General features: G+C 40.8%; 1 protein-coding gene across 1 annotated transcript; it reads right to left on the bottom strand.

Annotated features, from left to right (window-relative positions):
• Positions 1-4,611: 4,611 nt before the first annotated feature.
• Positions 4,612-5,592, bottom strand: LOC306765124 (transcription factor Maf-like; the record flags this gene model as incomplete). Its single annotated transcript, XM_079252486.1, has 1 exon — positions 4,612-5,592. The coding sequence occupies one exon, from the start codon at positions 5,590-5,592 to the stop codon at positions 4,612-4,614; it is 981 nt and encodes a 326-aa protein (XP_079108612.1).
• Positions 5,593-14,127: the final 8,535 nt, after the last annotated feature.

Genomic DNA, 14,127 nt, shown 5'->3' with positions numbered 1-14,127 from the left:
CTCAGACAATCACAATTCCCCCTCGATGTTCATGCGTCTGCTTGCAAAAAAAAAAAAAAAAACATCATGTAAAGGCCAATAAGATACATCTAGAGTCTGAGGCCCGAGCGCCGTCTGCAGCTGCAGTATTCTAAGCACATGCACAGCCGTGACAGGACGGGACAAGTTAAATTATTAGGGTTTCAAATGAATGACATAACTCAGGACAGTACAAGGGGATGAGGAGGGAGAGGAGCTCTGCCACTGCCGGTCTGGATGATGGACGGACCACAGAGGAACATAAATGGAGCTGATTTAAATCACTTTAAATGTAAATGTTTATCGCGCCGAGTGATGCAGATGCAGATTGAGTGGAGGAGATTGAAATTGTTTCCGCTTTTGAATTTGAATTTGTTTTTTAACCCTTTAGGGGTTTGATGTGGAAAGAAAGCATCTGAAAGCGCACAAAATACCAATATGTCACTCCAATGGTTCAACAAAACGTTCCTAATATGTCATTATATTGTTTTTATATATATATATATATATATATATATATATATATATGTGTATAGCACCTGTATATCAGTAATAATCATACAGTTGAATCTGGTGTATTTACATATTTTGCAGATAGGAGTTCTTTTCCAGGCGGTGTCTTTATGAATTTTCTAGATGTTATGTAAAAATTACCTGCTCATTTAAAGAACTAGTTGCTACGTAAGAATGCAGTTTTGTCATTTTTTTCATAATATATTTATTTATATTGATCTAAGATTAACTGTATGAATATTCAACCGTCATATAAAAGAATAACTCGTTGATCCAGGTGTAATACCTTCGCTCAAAGCACATTTACATCCCTCCACCTCAAGGTCGAAAGGCAGAGCTGGTTGGTTATGAAGCATCCACACACAGATATACTCTAAAGACAACACACATCCTTTGTCCGAGTAATTCTGAAACATTAAAGCCAAGTACATGACGATGATTCAAATGTCAATACTGATAAATTTCAAAGTGATTTCCCATAGTTGACCTGAAACAGAGAGTCCAATATTGTGACAGCAGACAACTACATTATCTTTAATAACCTAATCATTGGACAGGCTGCAAATGATCACAGCTCACAAGTCAATATGCTGGAGCAGAGAATAGAATTACAGTTCATACTGATGAGATTAATAATGCGGCGTGTCCGTACTCTGCGTGTGCACGCTTCATCACGCTGTGCAAATGAATGAGAGGAAGCAAGAAGTCAGTGAAAGACGTGGCAACTCTGGCTGGGTGCTGAGAGAAGAGGAGGAGGAAGCCCCGAAATGTTGTTTCCTGTGTCTTCTGTCCTCCTTCAACACAGGAAGTGAATACGCTGAATCTTCCAGCCCCTCGGTGTGTCTAGAAGTCAAAACACACACCGGCTAAAACGCATCCTACACGATTTCCACGGCACCCACAATGATCAGCAATTTTCCACTTGATCCTTCTTCAATGACGGAGCACAAACACTAGAAACCCACAAAACAGGACACAACACTGAGCTCCTGTCCACCACATGAGAAACACAAATTGAATTCCCAGTAAGACTGACCTGAGCAAAATCCAGAGAGAACTCAACTGATCCTATCGGCCTCACAGAAGAAAGAGGTGACATGAGAGAACTATAGTGTCTCCAGTTCTAGGGTTATAACACAAATGTAATTAAATAGCTCACTATATTGACCTAATCAGATAGGAGGGCCATAAATTAGTGGACACATGCTCACTAAAAGGCCCTCTCCTCTCAGCTAGGATGCATCTCTGATGTTTATCATTTGAAAGGAGCAGGACGGCAGCCAGCATCTCCCTGCCTCTTGCTGTCTCTCACTCCCTTTTAATCACAGAGAAAATCATTCCTTTAGGCAGGAGAGGCTCCTGCTCTCCTCTCTTGTTCCTCCTCTCAGCTCTCGTGGCAGCCACGCATGGCAGGTGGGCGTGTGTGTGTGTGTGTGTGTGTGTGTGTGTGTGTGTGTGTGTGTGTGTGAGGCAATGCTGCACAGGTGAGACACAGAATGAATCCAGTCTGCTCAGTTTTCACCTCTGAACTTTCCATGACCATCACACACCTTTTTGCAAATGCATCACACACACACACACACACACACACACACACACACACACATACAAATCATGCAAGTATTTGATTGGTACTTATTGGGTTCTGCTCTGAGATAAAAAAAAACAAACTTATTTTTCTCCTACACACACACGCACACACACACGTTACCACAAAGATTTCCAGCCTCATGCATTGTGGCTGTGACCTTGCACGCAGCTCAACACGGACTCCTGCAGCTTTTATCTCAACGTGCTGCTCTTTCTGATGCACAAAGGAGAAAAACTCTGCAGGCCACATTCAGCAGCCTGCAGGACCTGCCAGTCCACACTACACCAAATTACTGCCACTGTTTCCACTAGCTTCTATCTGATAAATTCCCGAAATCATTTCAATTATTTTAATGTATACCTGAGTGCATGTCGTGTCATGACACGCCAGAAAAAAAAACACGCAAATTAGCTCCATTTTTAACCTCATAAAACCATATTTTCCAAATACGGCGGAATTTCAATCTTTGTCATTTTTCTACTTTTATTTTACGTAATTTAAAATTACAAATCATGTCTTAATATTATTTATTCGTCCGCAGAGAAAACCTTTTGTCATGAAGAGCTTAAGGGAGATGTCTGTTTTAAACGAAAGCTCCCAGAAAAACTGTGTTCAACAGGTGGAAAAGGTACAAGTTTCCTCCAAAATCATTAACGCGATCTTTCTGGGAGAATTGCAGTGAAATATGACAGCGACAAACACAACATAAAGGAGTTTAAAAAAAAAAAAAGAAAGAAAGAAAGAGAAAACTGCTGTGGCATGCTTTTCTGAGTAATTTATAGAAAAGAATTTCATTTTTTTGTGCCTTTATTACGCAACAAATGAATGCCGACATTTTTATTTCTATTGATCCAAATGTAACAAATGTGTTCACTGAAATTATTCGGTTTGTAAAAATAGAAATGTAATGAAAGTGATCAAATTAAAATAAACCTTTACCTCATCATGTGCTGAACTGATATCTTGGATCTCTCATTACGCGATTTGCACTCATCATTTTCGCTGTATATGAAACTATTTAGTTTCATTGTCATTCAGATGCAACGCTGAAGTGTGTGTTGTCGCCTCAACAACACAGTGACAAACATGCAAAATTAAACAGAACAAAAATGAACATGATCAGAAGAATATATACGTTTCCTTGCATGAAGATTTATTGATGAATGCGGCATCAATTAATCTTTTTTTTTTTTTTTTTTTTTTTTAGCTGAGCAGGACCTCTGCTTAGAGATTCTTCTGCATTTTTCTTGAGCAGAAATTCAGAGCAACACAAAGGAGGAAAGTCAGCATTCTGCAACATCGGAAACACATTAAACTTTAACTTCCAAACAGCGCCGTTTCTTTACAGAAGACCCAAAAAGGTTCTGCGAAAACTCACGTTTCTCAAATGAAAGGAAAACATATAAGCTGCTTCTGAAAAACAGATGTTTTGTTGCAATTTTGCGCGACAAAACAGCCCGTGATCCTTATTCACTTCTCTACCTGAGGCATGATCTCTTTCTGCTTTAGGGTTAGTCCCACTTGTTGATCGCAGTGAGCTGGTTAGTCTTATTTGGTCAGGGGGAAAGTCTATCATATAAAACTGATGTTGTTCAGCTGCTGTGCTTTCACTGTAGGCCTTTACTATAAATCAATACTGTGTACAAAGTTTTTTTTAGACCCATTTTCCCCACGTGGCTCCACTAGAAACCAAAATGTTAAGTGGATCATGGTTGCGATGAACTTTGATGAGAATAAGGTGACGCGTAAGTTCGCATCTTTTTCCAAATGAATCCAGAAAATGATGAAGAGAAACAATGATGGCTCAATACAACAATTAACTTTACACACGTTCACACAAATGAAAAAAAGCAAATTAAAAGACAATCAGTGCATGGCCAGCATGCATGGCTTCACATAACTCTGTTTGACATCAGCTTCAAACTTCTGCTGCAGCAGTTTGGATGCTTTTCCACAATACAGATGAGTGGTGGGAAAATTAGATCATTTAGATAAAAATGATTCAACTTAAAACAAATAAACAAACAAAAATAATCCATCCACACCCCCTAAGGCAGCTGAGCCTGAAGATTTCATTAGGAGAAGAAAATAAATTTAGTTCGACGGGAGGAGGATGGAGGCGCAGAAAGACCAGAGACGATCTTTGCAGCAAGATGCTCATTATGTTCATGCGGTGTGTCTGAGGTCAAACATCATAAAGTTACAGAAAAACTGAAAAAAATGTCGATGGGAACTTTGTTCAGAGTCCTTTATACAGGTCATGTGTGTTTCTTTAAAGTGATAAAAGGAAAACAAACTGTGAACTTTAAAGCAAAAATCATTTTAAAAAGACAGAAGTTTGTGTCCTGAACTAAATGCAGCGTTAACAGAAGAGCCTGGACAGCTTGCTTTAGCTGCGCAGACTCTAAAAAGTTGTTTTTTTTTTGTTTTTTTTACTCTTTGTTTCTTTGTCTTTCTGTTTTCTAATGAAAACGTTTCAGCGCCGAGACTCACATGAAAAACTCTGGAGATGAAGGGTTGTTGTCGCTGCTGGATCCTCCGTTTTCTCTGAAGCCGGTGCTGATCAGCTTCTCGTATTTCTCCTTGTAGACGTCCCTCTCCCTGGCCAGCCGGGAGATCTCCTGCTTGAGGTGGTCCACCTGCTGCATGAGTTGCGTCTTCTCTCCCTCCAGGACGTGCCGCTGCTGGACCCGCTTGTACCGACAGGACTGGGCATAACCTCTGTTCTTTAGCGTCCTCCTCTTCTGTTTCAGTCGGATCACCTCCTCCTTGCTGACCCCTCGCAGCTGCCGGTTCAGTTCCCGCACCGACATGGTCACCAGCTGCTCGTCCGAGAACCGCTCCTCCAAGCGCAGGTGCTGGTGGTTCCCCCCCGCGCCGACGCCGGACTGGGACCCGGACGAGGGATGGTGTGCCCCTGTGTGGTGGTGGTGGTGATGGTGGTGGTGGTGGTGAGGAGTCCCGTTCTGGGCTGCGGCTGCAGCGATAACCGCGGACACCACGGCGGCCGCTGATCCCATCTCCTCCCCGGCCATCGCGCCTCCTGGCCCGGCTGCGCCGCCGAACTGCTGCCCTCTGGCATAGCCATCGAAGGTCTGGAGCTGGTGACTGCTGCTGATCAGCGCCTCTACGGCGTCCTCTGGGCTAAAGCCCAGAGCTTCGGGGTTCAACTGCTGTTGGTACCCGGTCATCCAGTAGAAATCCTCCAAGTGCGCCTTCTGTTCGCTCCCTGATCCCGGACTGGGCGCCGAGAAGCTTGGAGAGGGGGGAACCGAGCTGCAAGGCGTGCTCATCGGGGTGGAAGACAGGGATCCCCCGGCGACCAGGCGGCTGCACTGGTTGATGCTGCGATCGGGCTCCACCGGCTCCTTTTTCACTTCAAACTTCATCAGATCGAAGTCATTAACATATTCCATGGCCAGGGGACTGGTGGGCAGGTCGGAGTTGCTCATTGCCAGCTCTGATGCCATCCTCTTGCTGTTGACAGTCCTCCAAAGGGGGTGAGGAGCACCTGTCAAAGTAGGCTGCTGAGACACGCACTGAGCCAGCTTGATTTCTTTATTTATTTTCTTCAAAACCGAAGGAAAAAAAGTGAATTTTTCTCGCACTAATTGCGCAGCGCAGGCTCTGGTTTTGTGAGTCGATAAGTTTTTTGTTTTTTTTCTTCAGCCTGTGTTGCACAGACGCATTGGAGCAGCGCTGTTTCCTCCCTCTCTCCCAGCGTGCGGGTGTCTGAGCGCTGCTCTTTCTCTTTCTACCGTTTAACACTTCATGGCTCCTTTTAGGATTAGTGCGCCAATTTGAGGAGGTTCACGTACGTGTCCCGGGCAAATAGTTGCCTTGTAGTGAATGTGAGAAAAAAAAAAAAAAAAAAAAACTCCACCCAAGGATTGATAGATTTTTTTTTCTAAGGGATCAGTCAGCCGACGAGTTAAAAAGCATTGCTTAGTTTTATAGGCGTCCTGACGTCAGGACTTGAAATATGAAATTGACTGCGACCCAGCCAATCAGCAGCCACCTCATTAGCATAATAGTATAGAAAGCAGAGTTTTTGTTTTTTCTGTTTTTTTTTAAAACCGTGCAAACCCACCAAACAGACTGACAGATTAGGATTAATATTAATCTTTTTCTCACTTTTCATAGAGGAGAGACTAAGGAAACAAGGAAAGGAAAACACATTCTGCGGAATGATGGCAAATATAACCTTTAGATACACTTTTTAAGAAAATAAAATAAAACAGGTTGTCATAATTAAAATGTGAGATCCATATTTTTAATCACAACCAGCTAATGCATATTAAAGCAAAATTGAAATGTCACATTCGCAACTCCTGTTTTTCTTTCCACCTAAACATCATTTACTGACTTTATTAAATCCCAACCCTCACATATATCATCTATGTGGAGAATTATTCATTTTATAGGCAACTTGTTAATTACCGAGTCGGTCTCGAACTCATCATCGTCAAAGCAACAGTCTTTGTTTCTCGTCTCAAGTTCAACTAACTTACAATGAATCGTATTGCATTTTAATTATTTCCTCTAGTGACAAATAGATTGTTTGTAAATTGTTAAAGAAAGAAAGACTGTTTGCGTGGAGGAAGGTGTGTGTGTGTTTGGGAAGGAGCACGGCTCTTGTCCGGCTGAACTGCAGCTTTCTCTTTGCAAACCCAATGTCGCCACCTTTCGGCAGAAATTAAAACTTCACGGGACTCCGAACGAGGGACTGGAAACCCGTTTGCCCCTTTCACGTGTCGCTTGATAATGTAGCAATTTTGCATTAAACCCAAGTCCTTGTCAACAACAAATCCCCTTTTTTCCTGACAGAATACTTTCTAGTGAACGCATCTTCACGTCTCTGCAGTCTCAATCCCACGTATGATAGCAGCTTTAGTGTTTTTTCTGTCTCTCCTGGTGCACATTTCTCATGAGTGGTGGCACATAAGAACAAACAATAAGCAGGGCTATACACACAGGACCGGAGAGTAAATAAGAGCGCTCTCCGTGGAACATGTCACGCGGGGAAGCTTCAGAAAACTACAAAGCCGCCAGCAGATAATCCAACTCCCTGGTGTCCCACCACGAGTAAATATTCTCTTGGTCCCTGTGACTGTTCACGGGGACTTAATGTTAAACAGGAAGGATAAACATCGTGTTTTATTCATTAGAAGACACAACGGAAAACCCCTCTGATGCTTTAGAATAAATATCAGCCAGATGGATGTCTCATATGCTGCTGTTGTGTAGATTTCAGACCAGATTCAACACTAAACTATTTAACTTTTTACTGAAAACTAACAGCAAATGGAAAGTTTTGGTTTTGCTTGACATGTATACTTTAAAAGTGTTTTAACAACCACAATAAGAGCAAATAGTTTTGAATCTCAAACCTTGGTCCTCAGTGCTCCTCCTCACCAAACTTGCAGGTTTTAAATGTCCAGCCTACTCCTGATTCAATGGATTTAACAGTTTGTCAAGTTTGACACAGTGATCCATTCATTTCAGTCAATCTGAGTTTAAGATCCTGACAATAAAGATAAAATAACTGTGAAATTATCAGAGACAAGAGAGTAGGGGGAAAAAAAACATTTTATGTGCAAAATGTCCTGACAAAATAGACCCTATATCCTCTGTTTTGACTCTTTATTTTCCCACCTGTACTGGTTAAGGGAACCATTAAGGGGTCTGTAGCTGAAGCAACAGTGGGGACTACCTGCTGGGAGAGCTCCGCAGCTGCCAAATCTCTTAAACTAGGATTTATCGGCTGTGGAGTTTCAAGGGTTAACAAGCAAAGTATGGAGTCAGTGTTTCAAGTGTGTTACTGAGGACTAACAGTCCCACATGCTCCGCACTTTGTCTCCCCTTGTAGTTCTGTGTAAGCAGAACTTGAATTTTTCTTTGTATTGTTATTATTATACCAAGTATGTTCCCACCCCCCTCTACCCCCCTCAGAGAGTTCAGGCATATCAGAGTATTTATGCTGCAAGATGAGGCCCACCAACATATTGTTAGTGCAGAGGAAGCTAAAAAAAAAAAACACACATTCTGAAATTATAATAACACATCTTAGTAACTTATATTAATATCACATAAATACACTTACAGAGAGAAGTGAAGGATCAACTCTAAGCAAAACTTTTTATGAAGAAAAAACAGCATGAAAGCAGATAAAGAGGACTGAAATCTAGTCTTTGAAACAAAAGGACGTCAACTAGGAGAACAACCTGCATTAACTGATCTTCTGATCTATTGTGACACCACTTTTTTTTGCATTACAAATGCCAATGTTGCAGCCTTTTGTGTATTTAGAGCCTTGCTACGGTGCGCATAAATGAGACGCTGTCTGACCTTTCAGAGTTTAACCCCAGGAGAACACAGATGCATTCTGGGTAAAGGATAACCAGTGCTTCAGGACTTCCTTTTGATTTACTGGTACGGTGACTTTGCTAATTGTTACATCTATTTAAAACCCCCTCATTACAGTATGACTTATGTGCTTGTTGCAGTAGAGCTCACTTTTATTTTCATCATGTTAACCTCTCGTTTACCTCTGTGGTTTAATGAAGTTGCACAAACAGAGGATGTGCGCGCTGTTTGCTTGGGAATAGCGGAAACGGGTCTTCCTACCAGTTGTACAGCTGCATCTGCAGGAGGGGATACCTGTGATGTCTGCTAAATAAATAACATGCAGAAATATCATTTATATAAGTCAAGCCTGACATAAATACCAGGCTATATGAAATATAACTGCAATGTTTTGAATAAGAAAGAGTTCAAAGAAAAAAAAGACCTATTAAAGCTTGTTTTATGCATTTGCAAGATATGCATTTTATAACCCCACTCACACAATTAAAGATCCAGAGCATGCCAAAAATAGCAAAAGTCATTTCCATATTTAACAGACAGTAACTTAAATAAAATGGCAGGAACTAAAGGATTTCTGTATTACTAAGATTATGCCTTATAATCATCCATTACATTCCCAATGGGAGGTAGGCTTCATTTTCATCCTCAATCCCTGTTTAATGCCGTATATTAAACTCTGGTGGCACTCCAAATGGAGGACAACCAGACGAGTGGGCTCAGTGGGCTCGTCTGAGACACATTTAATTAGACGGATAGAAAATGAAATGTTTCGTGAGGTCTTAACTAACCATTGTATCTTTTGTAATAGAACGAGGAGCCATGAGAGGCTTTTACGAGGAGCTTGGAGAAGAGCAGCGCACCTCCATTTGCAAGAGTTTTATTGGGCGAAATAAAAGAAAGTATAATCAGGTAACAAGCTTCCACATCATGGAAACAGAGTGCTGTGTTTGGAAAGTGTTAAATTTGACGACGGCTCTGGTTGCAGTGTCTTCTCGGTCAGATTTTTTTGCTTTTTTAGGCTTAAGCATTTATTTTGTTTGGGGGAAAAGTTGTAGCTCTGATCTGTAAACTATTGTTTTTTTGTGGGACTTTAAAATGCTAAAGATAAGCCTATTGTTGACCAGAAATTGTGTCATGTATAATCATTACTTCCCATCTCAGCAGACACACACTCACAGCAGAGCATGTCTAAAATATTATATATATAAATATATATTATAATTATTCCTTTTGGCAGACTTTTGCTTTAAGAGAACAGAGCAAAAATGGCAGCAATAACAAAACATGTCTTGAACTTGAAACTAGACAGATTTCACAAAAGCAAAACTCGAGCAAATAAGATTATGATGGAAACAATTTGCTGCATTTACTTTGAAAAGCAGGTTGCAACACCCTCTCAGTGCCTGTCAGATGGATGCTTCAACCTGCTAATTGGCCACAATAAGCAGACTTGCACTTGTCAGACTTTCTTTTTTTTTTTTTACATCTGGTTATTGTCTTTCACAGCGGGTGGACATCACAGGCATCATCCGAGCAGTCTCATCTGGTTCTGAGTAACACCAGAGATGCTTCTTTAAAAGTACTCCCGTCTAAAGTGGCAGATTTTCTGTGACGTACAGCAAAAGAAAAAAGATCATCGTGGATTGAAACACTTAGTGTTTGTAAATGTAATCATGTTTGAGCGCAAACACACCAAAATTAAGTGTGAATGTTTAGTTGGTGAGCTTAACGTCTCTCATTAGACACACACTGCTACATTATTGGCCTCATTAAGTATCCCCACAGTGCAGCATGTGGAGGAGCAGGTAGAGGAAGGCAGCACTCACAGAAGAAGTTGCTTTTGCACTACACATTAGATACGTGTTTTCCCCTGAAAATGCTTTTATAACAGTCAAGCATTGAGACAGACATGTAGATGCAACTCTGGTGTTTCTGGTCATTTACCACCTTCTATTTCTGAACACACACACACACACACACACACACACAGTATTTACTTGTCTGGCGTCCAGTATCCACATGGAAGAATGATTCATGTTGCAGTTGGAGGTTATGAGTTGTTATTGATGTAGCTGGTATGTGTAGCGGTTATTAATGTGACTCATATGCATACAGAGTTTCTGCATTAGTCAGACTCCAAATGTACAGTCTGTGAGACCACACACCACCACCCCAACTGATCTGATCTGGCTTAATTATCTAATAACATGTGATTATTTATTAATTTATTTATTGATTTATTTATATTTGGTAAATACAACAAATTGCCTGAAAAAATAAATAAGGAAATAAACAAGCAAACAAAAAAACAAACCAACAACAACAACAACAAAAAAAATCCACTATATGTTACATAAAACTTTCCAATTGGTGAAATTTGCACAATACTGTACAACAAAAGTTACTGGATTTTTTTTTTATTTTTTATGAATGCATGAAAATGAATTGAAGATCATGGAGGACACAAATGTTAAAAATCTAAATTTGAAAAAAGAAAAAATGTTGAACACAATTTGAAAGTCTTTCAACCCTTTGTTTTGTCATTAAATGGGCATAAATTCATTTTCAAAAATCTATGTAAAGTCACATAACAATTTACTCTTCCCGCACGTGAAAAATCTTAAAAAAAAAAAAAAAATTGAGCCTGTTTAAAAATAGAAATGAGAAAATGAGAATGAGTAAAAAAGATGGGATGAGTTCATTTTAAAAACTCCTATGAATTTGTTCACATATTAGAGTAAACATTTGATTTCTTTTATCAATCGATTTTCCGTTGTCATATTCCTTCACTTTGTTTTACATTAAACTGCACAACTGCTTCAAAAGGGTACATCTTACATGTTCATAGTGCTAAAACAACACAATTCTGTTTTTCCTTGCAAACTTTAACATGCTTATATTTCACATGATATTAAACAGCAACAAAACTGATCTTGCACTGCTGACACAACGTTCAAAAATACTTATGATGCGGTAGCAGAACATATGTGGTTGTATTACACTACGGTATGCAAAGAGAAGAGAGCCGAGTTTGACTTCCATAAGACCCAATAATTTAGAAAAAGTTTCACTTTTCTTTTTTACTGTCAGTCACAGGGCAGTTGGCACAAAGAAAGCGTTTTTCTCTTAATATAAATATGATTTGGTTAGGACAGGAGTGGGCGACTACGGTCCTTGGAAGCTACAGTCTTGCAAGTGGAAGCTTCCCTGCTGCAACACACCTGACTCAAATCAACGGGTAGGTAGCAGATTTGTGCAGTTTGATGTTAATCTCTGCACAGGTCTGATAATAAAGTCTGATGTGTGTCAGGTGCGTTGCAGCAGGGATAGTCCAAACATTTGCAGGACTTCGGGTCTCCAGGACCACGCCTGAGTTTGGAGATTTAAAAACAAAACAAACAAACAAACAAAAAAAAAAAACAGGCTTATATATTTATAAATGCATGGTTAGGGTTGGACTTCAGGTGTCTTTCACACAGTGTAACTAATCTATTCTTTACGCCATGCAAGTGAGGCAAACATAGGGATAAATAATGATTATTCTGAGGACATAAAATGTGTATAAGAAAGTCTTGTGGCATTATAGCTATAATAACAGGATTAATTAATTATTAAGCAAACTGCTTCAGCCAACTCCACAAAGTGAAAGAACAGAAGCCCAACCAGTTGGTTGTTTCCGCTTTGTACTGACATACAGACAACAAGTCTTTGTGAGTTTCTTCATTGATTTCTCTACTCATGTCCCAGATGTCCTCACAGACAAAAGTGGAAAAAAACACACACACAGACACCTCAGTCTGCATTACCAAAGCCTTTCCACACAAGCTTTCATTCCTCTGGAGACACTAAAAGATTCAGTCAAAGAAAAGAGAAAATAAGAAATCAGGATGAGAATATAAATACCTCTGTGTGTGGCGTGATTAATGCAAATATTAACTTTACCCTCCCTGTGATAATCCTCTCATCTGTTTCTCAGAAATTGAAGAATCATTTGCCCAGTAAAGCGGAGGAGTGTGTGAGGGAGCAGACAAACTAAAGGCACATTTCTCTGCATTATTCTACGCTCTGTCAAAGAGGAGGGTGCAGAGACAATGCAGCCTACAGAACACCACGGCCTCAAACAACAATCCTTTTTATCTCCACTAGATTAATGCCAGGAGACAAATGCACTTCCACCGTGATGCCGGCTCCTCCAGGGGAGAGCAAAGGAGGAGAAGGAAAGGGAGAGAAGCCGATTGTCACTGGACTGTGGGATGAGGGAAGAGCGATGATGAACAAGCTTCGTGTAACTGGTGGACTTTCGATGATGGCAATATTGAGTGTGGAAATGAGATGTTTTTCAGATGTGGTTTTGAGGGAGAGACGTGAGGAGCAAAGAGCAGGAGGCGGCTTGTGAAAATTTTAATCTGGCTGCTAAATGGAGGGTTTTGACAGATCGTGTCTGTCTGGAGACACGTCCTCTCCTTCATCGCCTCGCTGCAAACTCTGACTGAGCTCAGAAACAGTCACAATTAACACCTCATGGTGACGAGCGGAAAACCTCTGAAGAGACTCCAACTAAAACATCCTCAGAGCGACACATAATTTGAGGCAAAAAAGGAGGTTATGACAGCAAGAAGGAACGAGTTGTAGAAGAGAGGAAAGTATCTTTAAGCTTTTCCTAAAAACGCACAAACAGACTTAGTAAGAGTTAGTCATGGTTCTTTGCGCACTCACAGTAGATTTGGATGCTTACATAGGAGCAGAGACACCCTTCCTGTTGCTTATCCGCTTCCTGAGCCTCAATTTGTATTGAAATCCCTCACAGGCAATTATCCATATGCGAATGGTGTACTTACTCTGAGCTTATATAAGTTTCTTTCTCGGTAAGCCGCACCATTTTCATTTTAAAACTCTGATTACAATTTCAGAGTTTATTCCTATGAGAAAATGGGGAAAAAAAAGGTGCTCAAAGTTAACGCGGGGCATAAAATCCTGCTGGACCTCTCTCTGACTGTATAATTTGAAAGATTGAATAATCTTTCCCTGGCATGATGTTGAAAATCCCTTTGCAGGGAGAGAGATGTGGGCGGCAGTTGGCATCTATGTGGTGAGGAAGACATATTGTTGAGTAAAGTGTTGGCAGGCAGGCAGGAGGAACCCCTCACCACTGCACTCCTCCCCTCCTCACCCACCACTAAGGCTGTCAGGAGTGTCATATATCTGGGGGATATCTGAGGGCGAGGGAGATCGCGGCCCAATTACGGGCTGATAACTAATCAATAGGTCGCTTATTTCTACAGCAGGAAGTAAAGGAATGGGCCCCTGGGACACGTAGTTCAGATTACTCTCCCCTCAGCATGGGACAGCCACTAATGATGAGACAGAAAGAAGTGAAGTGAGGCAGACAGAGGGAGGAATTACAAGACGAAGGAAAAAAAAAAAAACACAGACTTGGGTGGAGCTGAAGAATCGCAAAATACAGACGTAATGAGGAAGAGAGCGATGGAGACAGTTTGTTGTATACAAAAGCCAGTTTGTTGTACCAAACATATGATTTCCAGAATATTCAGACTGGAGCTCTTATCCATTTACTGACACATAGATGAAAGAACTGACTGGCCCAAATTACCACCAACAAGCAGTAGCAGGTCTCAGAT

This window comes from Telmatherina bonti (assembly GCF_933228915.1).
Source record: "Telmatherina bonti genome assembly, chromosome: 2".
Taxonomy (NCBI): Eukaryota; Metazoa; Chordata; class Actinopteri; order Atheriniformes; family Telmatherinidae; genus Telmatherina; species Telmatherina bonti.
The sequence above is the reverse complement of the archived record's forward strand: the minus strand, read 5'-3'. Positions and strand labels throughout refer to the sequence as shown.